The 18,742-nt window shown below is 44.2% G+C and overlaps 1 protein-coding gene and 1 pseudogene across 2 annotated transcripts; both read right to left on the bottom strand.

Annotated features, from left to right (window-relative positions):
* Positions 1-4,976: 4,976 nt before the first annotated feature.
* tmem263 (transmembrane protein 263) lies at positions 4,977-12,491 on the bottom strand. 2 transcript variants are annotated; one of them, XM_071343780.1, is made up of 3 exons: positions 12,189-12,491; positions 8,127-8,194; positions 4,977-7,494 (listed from the first exon to the last, which is right to left on the bottom strand). In XM_071343780.1, the coding sequence occupies exons 1-3, from the start codon at positions 12,212-12,214 to the stop codon at positions 7,196-7,198; spliced, it is 393 nt and encodes a 130-aa protein (XP_071199881.1). In that variant the 5' UTR covers positions 12,215-12,491; the 3' UTR covers positions 4,977-7,195. The 2 variants fall into 2 exon arrangements, with proteins under 2 accessions (XP_071199881.1, XP_071199882.1); XM_071343781.1 differs by lacking the exon at positions 12,189-12,491 and adding an exon at positions 11,262-11,546.
* Positions 12,492-13,591: 1,100 nt separating this feature from the next.
* LOC139540177 (tubulin alpha-1C chain-like) lies at positions 13,592-16,328 on the bottom strand (annotated as a pseudogene).
* Positions 16,329-18,742: the final 2,414 nt, after the last annotated feature.

Raw genomic sequence — 18,742 nt, 5'->3', positions numbered from 1 at the left:
GGGGTTATATCCGTCCTGTTTGGCCCTGTCCAGGGGTATCATCGGATGGGGCCACAGTGTCTCCTGACCCCTCCTGTCTCAGCCTCCAGTATTTATGCTGCAGTAGTTTATGTGTCGGGGGGCTAGGGTCAGTTTGTTATATCTGGAGTACTTCTCCTGTCTTATCCGGTGTCCTGTGTGAATTTAAGTATGCTCTCTCTAATTCTCTCTCTCTCGGAGGACCTGAGCCCTAGGACCATGCCCCAGGACTACCTTTCCCCAGTTCACCTGGCAGTGCTGCTGCTCCAGTTTCAACTGTTCTGCCTGTGGCTATGGAACCCTGACCTCTTCACCAGACGTGCTACCTGTCCCAGACCTGCTGTTTTCAACTCTCTAGAGACAGCAGGAGCGGTAGAGATACTCTTAATGATCGGCTATGAAAAGCCAACTGACATTTACTCCTGAGGTGCTGACTTGCTGCACCTACGACAACTACTGTGATTATTATTATTTGACCATGCTGGTCATTTATGAACGTTTGAACATCTTGGCCATGTTCTGTTATAATCTCCACCCGGCACAGCCAGAAGAGGACTGGCCACCCCTCATAGCCTGGTTCCTCTCTAGGTTTCTTCCTAGGTTCGGGCCTTTCTAGGGAGTTTTTCCTAGCCACCGTGCTTCTACACCTGCATTGCTTGCTGTTTGGGGTTTTAGGCTGGGTTTCTGTACAGCACTTTGAGATATCAGCTGATGTAAGGGCTATATAAATAAATTTGTGGCCGCGGACGGCACGGAGAACACCAATACACCTGAAAAACAATGAGCACTCTAAACAGCTGATTGATTTATCATCGTTTGCTTTCGTCAAAGGATAAATCTAATACATTGGAATATTAGGCCATTTTTTATCAAGATGCAAGGCCAACAAAAAGGAAAATCTATGCGTTTAAAAGCTCAGCTGAGGCCGAAATTCAGCACTACTGAGTGGACAGTGCTGCTATAGAATTCTACAGTACCATTCGTGGACAGCGAGACTTTATGCAGCCACATAGTAATAAACTGTTTAAACCATTATTTTCATATTTACCACTATAAAACATTGGACTTCCGGCGCCGAACAGGATGGCTGCCTCGCTTCGCGTTCCTTGGAAAATATGCAGTATTTTGTTTTTCTATGTGTTATTTCTTACATTGGTACCCCGGGTGATCTTAAGTTTCATTACATACAGCCGGGAGGAACTACTGAATATACGATTAACGTCAACTAACCACCCTTCCTACCAGGAATATGACTTTCCCGAAACGGATCCAGTGTCTTGCCTTCCACCCAATACAATGGACCTGATCCCAGCCGGCGAAGCTACACGACGCCGAAAAAGGGGCAAACGTAGCGGTCTCCTGGTCAGGCTTCGGAGACGAGCACATCGCGCTCCACTCCCTAGCATACTACTCGCCAATGTCCAGTCTCTTGAGAATAAGGTCGATGAAATCCGAGCACGGGTAACATTCGAGAGAGACATCAGGGATTGCAACGTGCTCTGCTTCACGGAAACATGGCTAACTGAAAAGACGCTAACGGAGTCGGTGCAGCCAGCTGGTTTCTTCACGCATCGCGCAGACAGAAACATACATCTTTCTGGTAAGAAGAGGGGCGGGGGGGTATGCCTCATGATTAACGAGACGTGGTGTGACCATCATAACAACACTCAGGAACTAAAGTCATTCTGTTCACCTGATCTAGAACTCCTCACAATCAAATGTAGACCGCATTATCTACCAAGGGAATTCACTTCGGTCATAATCACAGCCGTATATATTCCCCCCCAAGCAGACACATCGATGGCCCTGAACGAACTCTATCTGACTCTCTGTAAACTGGAAACCACACACCCTGAGGCTGCATTCATCGTAGCTGGGGATTTTAACAAGGCTAATCTAAAAACAAAACTCCCTAAATTCTATCAGCACATCGATTGTCCGACCAGGGCTGGCAGAACTCTGGACCATTGTTATACTAACTTCCGCGACGCATATAAGGCCCTCCCCCGCCCTCCTTTCGGAAAAGCTGACCACGACTCCATTTTGTTGATTCCAGCCTACAAACAGAAATTAAAACTACAAGCTCCCGCGCTCAGGTCTGTTCAACGCTGGTCCGACCAATCTGAATCCACGCTTCAAGACTGCTTTGATCACGCGGATTGGAATATGTTCCGCACGGCGTCCAACAACAACAATGATGAATATGCAGATTCGGTGAGCGAGTTCATTAGGAAGTGCATTGACGATGTCGTACCCAGAGCAACGATTAAAACATTCCCAAACCAGAAACCGTGGATTAACGGCAGCATTCGCGTGAAACTGAAAGCGCGAACCACTGCTTTTAACCAGGGCAAGGTGACCGGAAACATGACCGAATACACACAGTGTAGCTATTCTCTCCGCAAGGCTATCAAACAGGCTAAGTCCCAGTACAGAGACAAAATTGAATCGCAATTCAACAGCTCAGACACAAGGGGTATGTGGCAGGGTCTACAGTCTATCACGGATTACAAAAAGAAAAGCAGCCCCGTCGCGGATCAGGATGTCTTGCTCCCAGACAGGCTAAATACCTTTTTTGCCCGCTTTGAGGATAATACAGTGCCACTGACACGGCCCACTACCAAAACCTGCGGGCTCTCCTTCACTGCAGCCGAGGTGAGTAAAACATTTAAACGTGTTAACCCTCGCAAGGCTGCAGGCCCAGACGGCATTCCCAGCCACGTCCTCAGAGCATGCGCAGACCAGCTGGCTGGTGTGTTTACGGACATATTCAATCAATCCTTAGCCCAGTCTGCTGTTCCCACATGCTTCAAGAGGGCCACCATTGTTCCTGTTCCCAAGAAAGCTAAGGTAACTGAGCTAAACGACTACCGCCCCGTAGCACTCACTTCCGTCATCATGAAGTGCTTTGAGAGACTAGTCAAGGACCATATCACCTCCACCCTACCGGACACCCTAGACCCACTCCAATTTGCTTACCGACCCAATAGGTCCACAGACGACGCAATCGCAACCACACTGCACACTGCCCTAACCCATCTGGACAAGAGGAATACCTATGTGAGAATGCTGTTCATCGACTACAGCTCAGCATTTAACACCATAGTACCCTCCAAACTCGTCATCAAGCTCGAGACCCTGGGCCTCGACCCCGCCCTGTGCAACTGGGTCCTGGACTTCCTGACGGGCCGCCCCCAGGTGGTGAGGGTAGGTAACAACATCTCCACCCCGCTGATCCTCAACACTGGGGCCCCACAAGGGTGCGTTCTGAGCCCTCTCCTGTACTCCCTGTTCACCCACGACTGCGTGGCCATGCACGCCTCCAACTCAATCATCAAGTTTGCGGACGACACTACAGTGGTAGGCTTGATTACCAACAACGACGAGACGGCCTACAGGGAGGAGGTGAGGGCCCTCGGAGTGTGGTGTCAGGAAAATAACCTCACACTCAACGTCAACAAAACAAAGGAGATGATTGTGGACTTCAGGAAACAGCAGAGGGAGCTCCCCCCTATCCACATCAACGGGTCAGTAGTGGAGAAGGTGGAAAGTTTTAAGTTCCTCGGTGTACACATCACGGACAAACTGAATTGGTCCACCCACACAGACAGCGTTGTGAAGAAGGCGCAGCAGCGCCTCTTCAACCTCAGGAGGCTGAAGAAATTCGGCTTGTCACCAAAAGCACTCACAAACTTCTACAGATGCACAATCGAGAGCATCCTGTCGGGCTGTATCACCGCCTGGTACGGCAACTGCTCCGCACACAACCGTAAGGCTCTCCAGAGGGTAGTGAGGTCGGCAGAACGCATCACCCGGGGCAAACTACCTGCCCTCCAGGACACCTACACCACCCGATGTCACAGGAAGGCCATAAAGATCATCAAGGACAACAACCACCCAAGCCACTACCTGTTCACCCCGCTATCATCCAGAAGGCGAGGTCAGTACAGGTGCATCCAAGCAGGGACCGAGAGACTGAAAAACAGCTTCTATCTCAAGGCCATCAGACTGTTAAACAGCCACCACTAACATTTAGCGGCCGCTGCCAACAAACTGACTCAGCTCCAGCCACCTTAAAAATGGGAATTGATGGAAATTATGTAAAAATGTACCACCAGCCACTTTAAACAATGCCACCTAATATAATGTTTACATACCCTACATTACACATCTCTTATGTATATGTATATACTGTACTCTATATCATCTACTGCATCTTGCCATCTTATGTAATACATGGACCACTAGCCACTTTAAACTATGCCACTTTATGTTTACATACCCTACAGTACTCATCTCATAGGTATATACCGTACTCTATACCATCTACTGCACCTTGCCTATGCCGTCTGTACCATCACTCATTCATATATCTTTATGTACATATTCTTTATCCCTTTACACTTGCGTGTATAAGGTAGTAGTTGCGGAATTGTTAGGTTAGATTACTTGTTGTTATTACTGCATTGTCGGAACTAGAAGCACAAGCATTTCGCTACACTCGCATTAACATCTGCTAACCATGTGTATGTGACTAATAAATTTGATTTGATTTGATTTTAAACAAAGAATGGTTCAATTAGCATTATGTAGGAGGCCTCAGCCAAAATGTTACTTTTATTGCATGTAGGAGAGCTAATGCCTCATTCAAGGAAGTTGAGCACCCAGCCCCCCTGTAATTTGTAGCCTGCTTGAAAGGATTGGATAGCTGTTATCAGGGAAAGGTGGCACTACTACCAATTTAGGCATGATCTTATTTGCAGGCTAGGTGGGCCCACTGCTGTATTGGCTAAACACACACCTTTTAGATTAGTGAATGGAGGGGTAAGGCGCTAGAGGAGGCTACTGAAAGTCATCTCTGCAGTGCTGACTAGCCAAACAAATAGGAACCACAATTGAGTAGCCTAGTTCTTATTCACGTCGTCAAACTTTTAATGACAAACAAGCAAAACGATAGATCTGATGAAAAAGGCTGATTTATTTATTATAAAAACGATATTGAAATACGAGTTCAATTCCACCTTCAGCACATTGACAGGACACCCAATAAGAAATCCCTTAAATTGTAGAAGGATCAGCCTTAAATCCCTCAGCCTTAACTCCTGTATCCAGCAGTCAACGCGTGGAATGAATGAAAGGTTCATGAAATATTGCAGTGAAAACTGGAAAGGCGATTTTTGAAGGAGACAAATCCTGAACAAAATAAATATCCATGTTAAAGGTGTAGCCTACACACCAATGTTTTGTGGCACAGTGCACTCCACTTTTAAAGAATCCACTGATTAATAGTGAAATCCTTTGATAGAGCACTATATGAAAAATATGAATACATTGTATTTCTAATACCTATAACATAAGGCAACGCCTTGAATGTATTCAAAAATGTATAACGCTAAAATAGCCTAGTTTTTTTTTTGCCAGTAGTACAATACACTGTGTAGACAAAACATTAAGGACACCTTCCTAATATTGAGTTGCACACCCCCCCTTTGCCCCAAAAACATCCTCATAGGGGCATTGACACTACAAGGTGTCGAAAGTGTTCTACAGGGATGCAGGCCCATGTTGACTCTAATGCTTCCCACAGGTGTGTCAAGTTGGCTGGATGTCCTTTGCATTTCTTGACAAACCGGTACACCTTGCACCTACTACCATATCCTGTTCAAAGGCACTTAAATCTTGTCTTGCCCATTCACCCTCTGAGTGGCACACATATACTATCCAAGTCTCAATTGTCTCAAGACTTTAAAAAAAATACTTCTTTAACCCGTCTCCTCCCCTTCCTCTACATTGATTGAAGTGGATTTTACAGGTGACATCAATAAGGGATCAGACTGACCAGGTGTCCTTAATGTATTGTACACGCAGTGTATGTGGACTACAAGTAGTTCAGGCTATCGTGTTGGAATAAGGCACCTTGTTGTAAAGTGAAAGAACAAAAGAAAGCGAGAGAAGGGGCAGTGACAGAGCTCTGTGATTCAGCGCAGCATCAGTGAAAACATTAATTCCATACCATTAAAGGGTAAACGCATCCTAAAACTACTCTGTCATTGAAAAACATGAGTACATTACTCGCACCAGAGAGAACTCTCAGAAGAAACATTTTAATGGAAAATGTCCCCTTTAGAGAATTTCCCTGGTGGATGAAAAAAGAAATACCCCCGGAATGAAAAAAAAATCCCCATCACATCTGGAACGGGGAGTTTGAGATTCAAATCATATACTTAACAGAAGGGAAAAATGAAAACAATTTCCACAAGCATAAACATCTAGCCAGGAACATTGACTTCCTGAGCAGAGTGTTTAGTCCCCCATAGCCCTGGCAGGCAGCATTAAAATCCCAGAGTGCCACGGTAATTCTCAGGGAGCAGAGGGAGAGTGATGAGTGTTGTTGTGGGAGAGGGCACCAAAGCTGGGCTGCTGGGCCCCAGAGGCAGAGTCAGTAATCTCAGAAACAGAATCAATCAAAGAGATGGAGTGGAGCCATCAACTCCCCGCCATTACCGACGCCTTTTGCTACGAGGCGCTGCCTCGGTTGTTGGAACAGCCCGGTGCTGGCTTCTTCAATCTGAACCCCGCCACAGCCCGGGGATCACGGTGGTAAACCCCCCTGTGCAGGCCCAGTACCAAACCCCCCCCCCCCCATGAGCTCCTCTTTATTTTCTGTCAGAGGTGCCGGGCTAGTCATTGATCACGGATTGTCTGACTGCCAGGTGACGTTCAAGTTTTCAACAAACACAGCAATGAACATGAACAGCGCCTAAACATGGTAAAAATCTTCACGGCATGTTTCTTCAACAGTGGCCGAGAGATGGAACAAATATTACGCAATAAAATAGGCCTAATGTTTTCTTGGTTGGCTTCGATCTACAGTAAATACAACATTCAGTCAGTCATTTCATATTTCAACAGTTTGAGGCACTGGTTTATATTACAGACAAAGATGGGTGGGGTGGCCCCTGCACTGCTAAACAGAAAACCCCGTATTTAATCTCGCCCTCAGTGGCCAGGCCACATAATATGGGAGTGGTCCATAGACACTCGTGAATCAGTGTCGAGCCCTCCATGAAAAGTGAATACACACGACATTGTTGGATTCCTCCGTAGCCCTCCAGACTGTAGGCGGATCAGACACGACATGCACGATACCCAAAATGGCACTGTCTTCCGCCCCTCCTCAATCAGACTTGTCATTTTTCTTGCCCCCTCCAATAGGAACTTTACTGGCTACCGCTGAGCCTACTGCGGACACGCCTCCTGCTACAGCACACACCCCTCCTTTCACCAGCCCCACCCCGATGCCGGGTACAGCGGCCACCGAGGTGACAGCGGTCTTGGTCAGGTCGAAGCTCTTCCCTCCTATCCAGGCCACCCCACCCACAGTGGCTCCCACGGCACCTTTAGTGACACTGAAGAGGCCGTCGGTCACTCTGGAGAACATGCCTGGCTGGGGCGCGGGGTGATCCTTGTTGCTGTCTGATGAGAGACAATAGGGTTTTAGTGTTGAGAGAAGTTAAGCAGAGGAACACAAAGTAACTTCCCCAGCTTATGGTAAATGTTCTCCGTTCCATACTGCACAGAATGATGAATAGGCTACTACATGAAAGTTTGTGTCAAACCATGACTTCTGCTTAGAATTGGCCATTATGACCAAATTATACAGTAGTAGCCCCAGTAGAAAGGTAAAACTAAAAATAGTAATGACGGCCCTCAATAGCCCTCATTGCTTTGAATGACAAAATAATCCGTGTGTGGTGGGCTAGACAGAAACTGTAGAACCACTAACAGTGTAGAAGATGGAACGGTAATGCCACCTAGTGGTACACAAATACAAACACTTCAGACAGAGATCCTTACGACTTGTAATTTGTGCGGAAATTAAAATCCGACGCCGATGATGTGGACGTCAATTAAGGCAACCCCCCACACCTCTCTGATTCAGAGGGGTTGGGGTAAATGCAGAAGACACATTTTGGTTGAATGCTTTCAGTTGTGCAACTGACTAGGTATCCCCTTTACATTACTGAGTGTCAGTGTACATTTTTTTAAATCAATGTCCATTCAATGTTCATCAGCATGTGAGTGGCCACTAAGGAGACTGAACTGACCTGCTGAAGGCTCATCTTTGAGGTATGCTGGGACTTCATCCTGCTGCTCACGTTGACTCATCTTCCCTCTAGGCAGGAGAGAAAACAGGTAGTCAACCAATTCCTCAATATTATCTCTTCAGTATTCCCAAATGAGGCACCAGTCTCTGAAGGACTGTAGAGAAACATTTTCCCTCTGGCAGTTAGAATGGCTAGTTCTTGAAAAACAAGATGGAGAATGATTGCTCATAGGCCTAACCATTCCTCAGTCTGACTTCATGGGTGTGCTGCCTGCTTCTAACACCACCAAACAATGCAGTCCCTGTTTACTGTTGAAGCGCAGGATAAGCAGAGGTAGAACACTCAGTGAAGGAATACTGGGCCTGATTGAGACAGCCTAATCATCTGTTTTCCCCCTGGCTGTCTCAGCTATGTTCAACTCAACAAGATAAAAAAATTAAAGAACTGAATTTCTGATTAAGAACTGATTAAATTGATTTCACTCAAGCATTGCTGTTTTTTTGCTTTTATCTGACGGACTGCACCACCTGCAAAGTAGGCTCAACAAAAACCTTTCAAGACCAGAGCGGCAAGTCATAACTGCATCAGTTATGACTTGCCGCGGCAATGTAACATCCATAGGAAAAGTTTTTGTAAAACATGCACCTTAGGCTACATCGGATCAACTTGCTCTGTAATGATAACTTTCATCAAGGTTTTATATTGTTTATAATAGGTTTCTCTTTCCATTGTCAGTATCCTCTCACGTTTAGCGGTATGATATCCATAACGGTTGTGGATGTGATGGATATTGGTGCATCCTCTATTTCGCCAATATTTAGAAGTCCACTTTTTGGGGTATACTGTCTCCAAGGGGCACTACTATACACACACAAAAAGGTGTGATTTTGATATAATACTAATGCAAAGACATGTCAGCCTTTATTCTTAGTAGAAAAGTCTTGAACAGTCAACATGACCATTATATGCTTGCTGAGGGCCTTTGAACATTCTCATAAGCCTAATTACAATGTTGAAATGCATGTGCTGCTCAACAGCCCAGCTATGTGCATGTAGCCTATTATAGGCCTATGTGGCAGTAAAAATGGCATCAAACTAAACTTCACACTACAGTAGCCAGCAGATCTGACCAGCTTGCCTACAGCTGCACTATGGTCGGACAGCCTTCCTGTGTAGATTAATAAAACAATGCGGAGCAGGTGTGAGACGTGGCTTGGAGAACGTACCTCAATCCAGTGATGGGAAATGGGGTGTACTCAGAACTGTCCCATTATCCCAACTTTTACACCGAGAATACTGAACAGCTAGTTAAGTAAACTGCCCTTTTCATCTTCATGCTAGCTAGCAGTAGCCACAGCAGCCATTATGGAATGACATGTCGCACAGAACAACAAAGGAGCTGATTGGCTGAGAATGCCATTCCAAAATTGCTGCTGCAGCTTCTGCTACCTAGCATGAGGACTAAATAGTTTTTTCCCAGAAATTAGCAATCTTCTCTGTATAACATTTTGGATAATGGGCCAATTCAGAGTACAATGCATTTCTCATCCGTGGAGGTACGCTTTCCGAGCCATATCTCGTGCCGGCTCCGCATTGTCTTGGGGTGCTTTCGTAAATTCACCCCGGCTACTCCGATTTCAGAGCACTCTCGTCTGAATGTACAAGAAGGCAGAATAACTGACGAATTTACGAACCCTCAACACCCGTTGAATATGGTCGGTGTCAGTAAACGTTGGCAAAAAAAATCGTAATTAAATTGATGCAAACAGCACAGTTAGTCACCAACACTCTGGATAACAAGAAAACAGCCTAACCAGCTCCGCGAAGGCGAGTAAAATGGTCAGAGTGAGATATTCTCTAATTTGGGTCAGGCAGTAGCTAGCAAGTTAGCCAACGTTAGCTTGGGTGCTTGATTGATGAGAGGTCAGAGCACTCAGATAGGCCAGAATTTACAAACAGTCTGACAACGCTCTGAATTAAGAACGCCTCTGGCACTCCAGTTTAAATTTGAGAAGCATTTCACTACACTCGCAATAACATCTGGTAAATGTGTGTATGTGACCCATAAAATTTGATTTACAAACACACCTTTAATCTACACAGGAAGGCTGTCCTACCCTAGTGCTTGCTTAGCTGTAAGCAAGTGGGTTGAATCTTCTGGCTAACACTACAGTAAACTATGCTAGTCTACCTTAGTCTATAAGCAAACTTTGCTCTCCATGTCCCCGCATTGCACACTCACAGATACATCATTGTGTAAAAGCTTTTATTAGACTATCCTTAGGCAAAGTACTAGAATGGAAATTAGAAATGGACCAACACATACTTACGTGCTGGCTAAAGTACATTCATTTCACAATAAAAGGGTTTGATTGTCAATTGTATTCACTAAGCGACAACCGAAAACAGTTTATATGTCCACCCAGTAGGCATATAACGTTAGATAGCCATGCGGTCATTAATCTAGAGTCAGTCGACCCAATTTGTGGAAAATCAATTGATATGGTTCTTGAAGTTGAAGGTGTGGAGCTAGAGTTAATTTAGTTATATTAGCTAAATATCAAACTTATAGTACTAACGTCAGCTAGCTAGTTAAAATAGCTGTGCCCATGATAAACATACAAAATATGTTCAATTTAAAATTGTTCGAGTTATCTACGTTATGGATTACTGAGTGACGACGTGGCAACAGGCTACCCAGTCCAACTGAGTTGACGTTTGGCAACTAGCTGTGTAGTTAGGATAGCAACCACTAGCATAGACTTAACTAAATTAGCAACATGTTTTAGCAAAATATGCTCTCTCATTCACTTCGATTTTAAACTCCACTTGCTATGTGAAACACTTTTCTTTAGGCGCGCAAGAGCGAAAAACAACAACCAACTTTTAGCTAGTTAAGTCACTCATCTTGACTGAAGCTGCATGGCTAGCTAACGTTAGCTAGCTACTAGATAATTAGAACACTAGTTAGCTAACTAACGCTAATTTGTTAGTTGGAGATGACTTAATGTAGCGCAGAATGCCTTTCCATTTAAATTGTGTGATAACACAAAATAGTTGGAGTTTACATAAATCGATATAATTGTTTTAGCTAAATAATATAGCTAGCGTTATGTTAGCCAATTTACAACGTACCTTGCTGTTTGTGTGTCTGTTATCTCTGACTCTTGACACCGCGGCTACCCAGCTGCCATCAGCAACTTTTCTTTTGAGAGTAACAGTAGCCAGGCATTAGCCAGTAAACTACAAGCTTTGTTTCCACCCCCAGCCAGAAAAGTCACAATATCTGCATTTATACTGAACAACAATACAAACGCAACATTTTAATGAGTTACACTTCATAGAAGGAAATCAGTCAATTTAAATAAATTCATTAGGCCCTAATCTATGGATTTCACATGACTGGACAGGGGAGCAGCCATGGGTGGACAGGGGAGCAGCCATGGGTGGGCCCGCCCCCACCCACTGGGGACCCAGGCCCAGCCAATCAGAATGCGTTTCTTCCACACAAAAGGGCTTTATTAGAAACAAAAAATACTCCTCAGCACCCTTTCTTAGACGATCCCGCAGGTAAAGAAGCTGGATGTGGAGGTCCTGGGGCTGGATTCACAAAACCTTCTTAATTATACATTTATTCGTAACTGCCATTTTTTCCAAAGTTGCTATTCCTCAATAAATTTATTGGAAATGTTTTTCCTAAGTTTCTTCCGAAGAAAAAAGTTAAGAAGAAATGGGATTCTTGAAGATAATGCTTCAGGATTTCTTCTTGGAAATGTACTTAACTTTAGGATAGCTAAACTCTTGTGAATGGATACTTTTCTTGCGCCACAGACGCAGTTGGCTACCGGATATTTAAATACAGCAAGAATACAAATTAAAACACGCATTATCTAGCAAGCTAGTAATTAGCAATATATTACAAAATTCTAAAAGTGTTAAATAGCTAGCGCTATCTCGTCAATTTGTAAAGATCTTGGCTAACTTAGCTAATGTTAATGTCATTAGCTATTTTGGCTTTAATGTCTTTACACGTTAGCTAGCTAACGTAGCTAACTAACTTACCGGTCGCGCAGTCCATCTACCACCATCTATGATGGACGACACCTTCTCCTCCATTTGGTCCACATGAATGGTCTCTCAGCACCCTTCTTAGCAGCCTACTTGATGTCGGACCACTTATTTTTTACGGTGTCACTGTCCCTTGCCATACCCCCGACAGCAGAGATAGACTCGGCCACTCTCGCCCATCCTTTCTTTTTGGTCTCTTCAGTGACCCCGCAGTTATCAAGTCTCCCCAACAGCAACCTTTTCCTGGCTGCTATTTCCTCCACATCACTTCAATCTCTTTTCTTGGTTATCCATTTTTGATATAGCTAGTCTGATGGCTATAATGTGTGAAAAATAATGAAATAACCAAAGCCGATCATCCCTGTCACATAGGCTTTTTTTTATTGGTTTCAAGCACGTCACTAATGTCAATGCCACATAAGATTTTGACGACGTTCCTAAGAAAACTACGAATTCCTATGAACATTTTGAGAAATTGCATTTACGAACTATCTTATGAACTTCCTATTTTTTTCCTTAAACTTCTTGCGTTTTTTCATAAATAAAGTTTTGTGAATCTGGCCCCTGGGCTGCCGTGGTTACATGTGGTCTACGGTTGTGAGGCCGGTTGGATGTTCTGCCAAATATGCTAAAATTACATTGGAGGCAGCTTATGGTAGAGAAATGAACAATCAATTCTCTGGCAACAGCTGTTGGACATTCCTGCAGTCAGCATGTTAATTGCACGCACCCACAAAACTTGAGACATCTGTGGCATTGTTTTGTGTGACAAAACGGCACATTGTAGAGTGGCCGTTTGTCCCCAGCACAAGGTGCACCTGTGTAATGATCATGCTGTTTAATCCGCTACTTGATATGCCACACCTGTCAGATGGATTATCTTGACAAAGGAGAAATGCTCACTAACCGGGATGTAAACAAATGTGTGTGTAACGGATGTGAAATGGCTAGCTAGTTAGCGGGTACGCGCTAATAGCGTTTCAATCGGTTACGTCACTTGCTCTGAGACTTGAAGTAGGGTTTCCCCTTGCTCTGCAAGGGCTGCGGCTTTTGTGGAGCGATGGGTAATGACGCTTCGTGAGTGACTGTTGTTGATGTGTGCAGAGGGTCCCTGGTTCGCGCCCGTGTCTGGGCGAGGGGACGGTTTAAAGTTATACTGTTACATGTGCACAATTGGAGATGTATTTTTGTGCATATGGAATATTTCTGGGATCTTTTTTCAGCTCATGAAAATTAGGACCAAGACTTTACATAGAAGGCTGGTGTAACCCAGAATCTGGGTTGACTATTGCGATCCTTGATTCAACCCTTTTGAAAACCCATATTCTGGTTGACAGTTTACTACATTGTGTCATGACAAGCATTTCGCTACACCATCAAGAGCTGCGAAACGCATATTCTCAGTCTGGTGGCACAATTTTCCACCATAGGCCTATTAGCCATACATTTTATTGGTCTTTGAGAAAAATTATGCATCTCTACAAAGAACTGGGAAATGTATCAGTTATATACTGACATTTCAGATGCCACATCTCAAATAATGTTAATCAGTCAAATATTGGACAATGTAACGCCTACTCCATGTGTAACAGTTTAGTCCGTCCCCTCGGGCGCGAACCAGGGACCCTCCGCACACATCAACAGTCACCCACAAAGCATCGTTACCCATCGCTCCACAAAAGCCTCAGCCCTTACAGAGCAAGGGGAACCACTACTTCAAGGTCTCAAAGCGAGTGACGTCACCGTTTGAAAGGCTATTAGCGCGCACCACCGCTAACTAGCTAGCCATTTCACATCGGTTACACATGTGCAGGTTGTGTTCCCATTGACAACAATGCTTGATTTACACTAGTCAGATATGAAGTTGATCCTCCCCATTTACAGTTTAGATACACCATTTGGCTTAAATACAGTCAGGTGTAGTCTGAATGCACACAAAATGTTACTTGCAGATGTACCAACAATTATTGTTGTCATGTCAATTGCTAATCTTCTTTGAGTATGCAAATTAGCCTACCACCCCCAAAGTTGAGACACCATCCAAAGTTGAGACACCTTATTGTAATTATACACAGCCACACCTGCCAAGTTCCAAACCATCATACATGTATCAATAAATAAATCCAATGTATTAAAAAAAAGCATGAATTCAAATGCTTGGAGTTATTATAATTAGACAAGGGGCTGAACAAGTATAAAAATGAATTGGAGGCAAATTTAGTATTCATCTTCCTCCTCACAACCATCACCAGAGTCTACCCCCACCGCCTCATAATCATTCTCCAGAGCAGCCATGTCCTCAGAGAACTCCCCTTCCTCCATGCCTTCACCCACATACCAGTGCACAAAGGCCCGCTTGGCATACATCAGGTCAAACTTGTGGTCCAGACGACTCAAAGCCTCTGCAATAGCTGTGGTGTTACTCAGCATGCACACAGCTCTCTGCACCTTGGCCAGATCACCCCCAGGCACAACATTAGGCGGCTGGTAGTTGATCCCCACCTTGAATCCTGTGGGACACCAATCCACAAATTGAATGGATTTGCAGGTCTTGATGTGGGCGATGGATGCGTTGACATCTTTGGACACCACGGTACAGCAAGCCATGTACTTTCCAAGCCTGGGATCACACTTTACCATCTGGTTAGCCGGCTCAAAGCAGGCATTTGTGATCTCAGGAACAGAGAGTTGCTCATGATATGCTCCCATCTCAGCAGAAAGGGCCTAAGTGACCAGGGGGAAGTGGATACGGGGGTAAGGTACCAGGTTGATCTGAAACTGTCAGGTCCACATTGAGTGCACCATCAAAGCACAGGAAGGCAGTGATTGAGGAGACAATCTGGGCAATGAGGCAATTCAGATGGGTATAAGATGGACTCTCCACACAAAGATTACACTTGCATATGTCAAAGATGGCCTCATTATCCACCATGAAAGAGAAATCTGAGTGCTCTAGAGTGGTGTGTGTGGTCAGCATGGAGTTGTAGGGCTCCACAACTGCTGTAGACACCTGGGGCACAGGGTAGACAGAGAACTCCAGTTTGGACTTCTTGCCGTAACCTACAGACAGACGCTCCATCAACAGCGAAGCAAAGCCTGAGCCAGTCCCACCCCCAAAACTATGGAAGATTAGGAAGCCTTGTAGTCCAGTGCATTGGTCTGCCTGAGAAAATTCACACATTAAACCATTTATCCAAATATCACCATACAGGGACTTGCAATTAGACATTCAGAGCCACTCACCATTTTACACATTATGTCCAGTACAGACCCCACAATCTCCTTTCCAAAAGTGTAATCGCCACATGGATAGTTATTGGCAGCATCCTCCTTGCCACTGATGAGTTGTTCAGGGGGATACAACCGTGTCCGTTCCTTATCTCATCTAGAATAAATTATATTGACACATGCAGAAAGGCACAAAATAAAACTACACAGCACAAAATTCCAGATATTACATGCCGATGAACACCATGACATTTGATGTTGTGGATCATGCTATTGAAATACATCTTCCATACCCACAACTGTAGGCTCCAAATCTATGAAGACAGCCCTGGGAACATGTTTCCCACCTCCAGTCTCACTGAAGAAGGTACCAAATGAAGAGTCAGCCAGGGATGCAGTTCTGGACTCATGTATTCTTCCATCTGGATGGAAACCATGCTCCAGGCAATACAACTCCCAACATGCATTGCCCATCTGGATACCTGCTTGGCCGGTGTACAGAATGGACTCCCTCTGTCAACAATAAATAATTGGATGTCATATCCATATCAGTTACTATTTTCAAATTTGCTATACTGCGTGTTGTAGCCCAACTATTGAGGTTCAATTACAGGGAAAGTAGGGCTCATAACATTTTTTAGGAGATTACATAAATACTAGTGCAAACATAACTCCAGAGAAAAGCTCAAGAGGTACCATTTGAAAAGGCCATTATATATTTATTTTGTTATGAAACACTTCAGCTTACCATTGTTCAGCAGCTACAAATGGAATGTGCATTCAAAATGGGACACTTGACCAAAAACTGAAACAGTCAGCATGTAAACTACGAGTGCAAACAAAACATTTTCATGTCAACCTGGTAGTACTACGCACTTCAGTCTAAAGCATACCACAACAGGACACTCACCTTGCACAGACAGAACATTGTTAATGGGCCTGGCTTATAAATTATTCAGCAATCAAGTGTGGGGGTGTGGCTTTCAATTGACATTGATTTAAAGAGCAGGTTAGGAGAACTAACCAAGCATGTTTGGATAATGAGCTAAAAGGTTAGGAAAGGGTTAGGACTAGCTAAAAAATAAACTACTTTTGACATCAATTAGACAAAAGCTGTTTCCCATCCTGACATGGCTGTACTATAGCCCAGGGGTAGTCAAATCTTACCCTATGAGGTCTGGAGCCTGCTGGTTTTCGGTTCTACCTGATCATTAATTGCACCCACCTGGTGTCCCAGATCTAAATCAGTCCTTGATTAGAGGGGAAGAATGAAAAAAGCAGTGGAAATGGCTTCAAGCGAGGTCTAGATTTGAATTTGTGGAATATAGCCTATCTATTTAATTATTAATTAATGGAAATGCCCTTCTGATCACAGGAGGCTGCTGAGGGGAGAACGGCTCATAGTAATGGCCGAAATGGAGTTAATGGAATGTCACCAACACATGGAAACCATGCGTTTGATGTATATGATACCATTTCACATATTCCGCTCCAGCCATTTTTACGGCACCACCAACTTCCTGTGCTTCTGATTTTCTTAGGAGCCCCAAATCAAAGCCTAGTCATGGACTAAAAGGCACTTTCAATAGAGGGGTCATTCTACATATAGAGTGACTTTTGGGTGGTGTATTTATTTCACCTAGAGCACATGAAGAGTACATCTATAAAGAGCACATGTTTTACCATCTCAAGAGGTTAAATAAAAATAACTATAAAAGTGACAAGGTTGACTGTAACAGGGTTGACAATTTCATCTTAAATCAGCCAAACTCCCCTTGTAGCAAGGGGAATGGAAGATTGGGAAGGGAAATTTAATGCAAGCTTAACAATGTTACTTTTTAACAAATATTTAAACATGAACAGTTTTACCATATTAAAATAAGAGTTCAGTTCATGTTATAAGGTTGACCTTAAACCTTAGGGACAAGTAAAGTAATCACCAATCACATAGAAACAAGTGGTTTGAAATGCCATTCATTGAGGACAACTCATTTAATTGAATGAAAACACACTACTGATGAACATTTTAATATGGCTTAGTTTGTACAGTAGATGTGCATTATTTGATCCAACTGTTCAATTGAGTGTTTTTTCAACAATTGCACACATAAAAGGCACTCTATTGGTGGAATAACCCTGCGATTCTCCACTGAAAATGCTTTTTAGTTCAGGACTAGGCTTACTCATTGTCTGGGAAACCAGCCCATAATCTAACATAACAGGCCAGTACCTAACCTCCTGTCCACCCGCCAGTAAAACAAGTTGGAAATTCAAACATTGCAGATTGTCAAATACATTTTTGATATAACAGAATACTAATCAGCTAAAAAAAATATATATATTTTTTAAATATACAGCTGTCCTGTATAGGCTACCTAAAACTGTATGACAGGAGCCGTCTGTTAGAATGTTAAATGACGAGACAGAGGCATTGATGCGAGTAACCAGTCTTGTTCCGTACATCACAATACATCCGGGTATCTCAAGCACACCGGTAAAACACATGAGTTGCAGTAATGAACATTTACCAACAGATGGCATCACTGTGCCATCTTACACCCATAACATTTTCCCTTTAATAAAATAGGACAGGAGGTGTCAATTCACTAACAAAACAAACCTAGTAATAATTTCCAACATGAACAGTTTAGTATTTTTTTTCTTATTTTTATTTTTTTCTCAGGTAACAACAACACATGTTGATACTCTCTTCACTTTTATCTCTGTCTGTCAACAATCCCTGATGGGAAACCTACAGATTAAGTCTTTTTGGTGGCTGGGACAGACGTCCGCAGTGTGAAAAGACAGGGGGCTTGTCTGCGAGGACTGCGGGTTCCCGCACAGGCGTGTCACCTGACTGTCTAAGGAGAGTATTGATGGGCGAGGGAGTGGCCGACCTGTGGTCCCCTGGCTCTTCGCCCAGTGCCTCAGGCCCCATGTGACTTGCTGGGGTTCCGTCTTTTGTCATGCGACCCCTTTGACCATCAGGGTTCTGAGTAGGTGCTGGCTCAGCAATCCGAAGGTCAACCCTGTTGCGACGGTACAGTGATCCATTCACTTCGACCAAGTAGGAGCGTGGTGCCACTTTCTGTACACAGGATCCGAGTCTCCAGAGGCCCGCCCGGTCCCCTGGTAGTGGCTTCATTCGCACCGTTTCACCCACCGTGAGCTCAGGTAAGTCTTTTGCTGATTTGTCGTAGATGAACTTGGAGACCTGTCTTCTGTGACGTAGCTTCACCAGCACGTCTGTCACCACACATGGCTCCAGGAGAGTGCTGGCTACTGGCAGAGCTGCTTTTAAGCGCCGTGCCATGAGGCGC

Source organism: Salvelinus alpinus, chromosome 15 (genome assembly GCF_045679555.1).
Source record: "Salvelinus alpinus chromosome 15, SLU_Salpinus.1, whole genome shotgun sequence".
In the NCBI taxonomy this organism is placed as follows: Eukaryota; Metazoa; Chordata; class Actinopteri; order Salmoniformes; family Salmonidae; genus Salvelinus; species Salvelinus alpinus.
This window is presented reverse-complemented; position numbering and strand designations above follow the sequence as displayed.

Coding starts and splice junctions, on each gene's coding strand:
- tmem263 (XM_071343780.1), bottom strand. CDS start 12,214: ATGGTGGTAGATGGACTGCGCGACCG. Junction 8,195..12,188: donor GTAGATGGACTGCGCGACCG/GTAAGTTAGTTA, acceptor TCTCCTGCCTAG/AGGGAAGATGAGTCAACGTG. Junction 7,495..8,126: donor CAAAGATGAGCCTTCAGCAG/GTCAGTTCAGTC, acceptor GTCTCTCATCAG/ACAGCAACAAGGATCACCCC.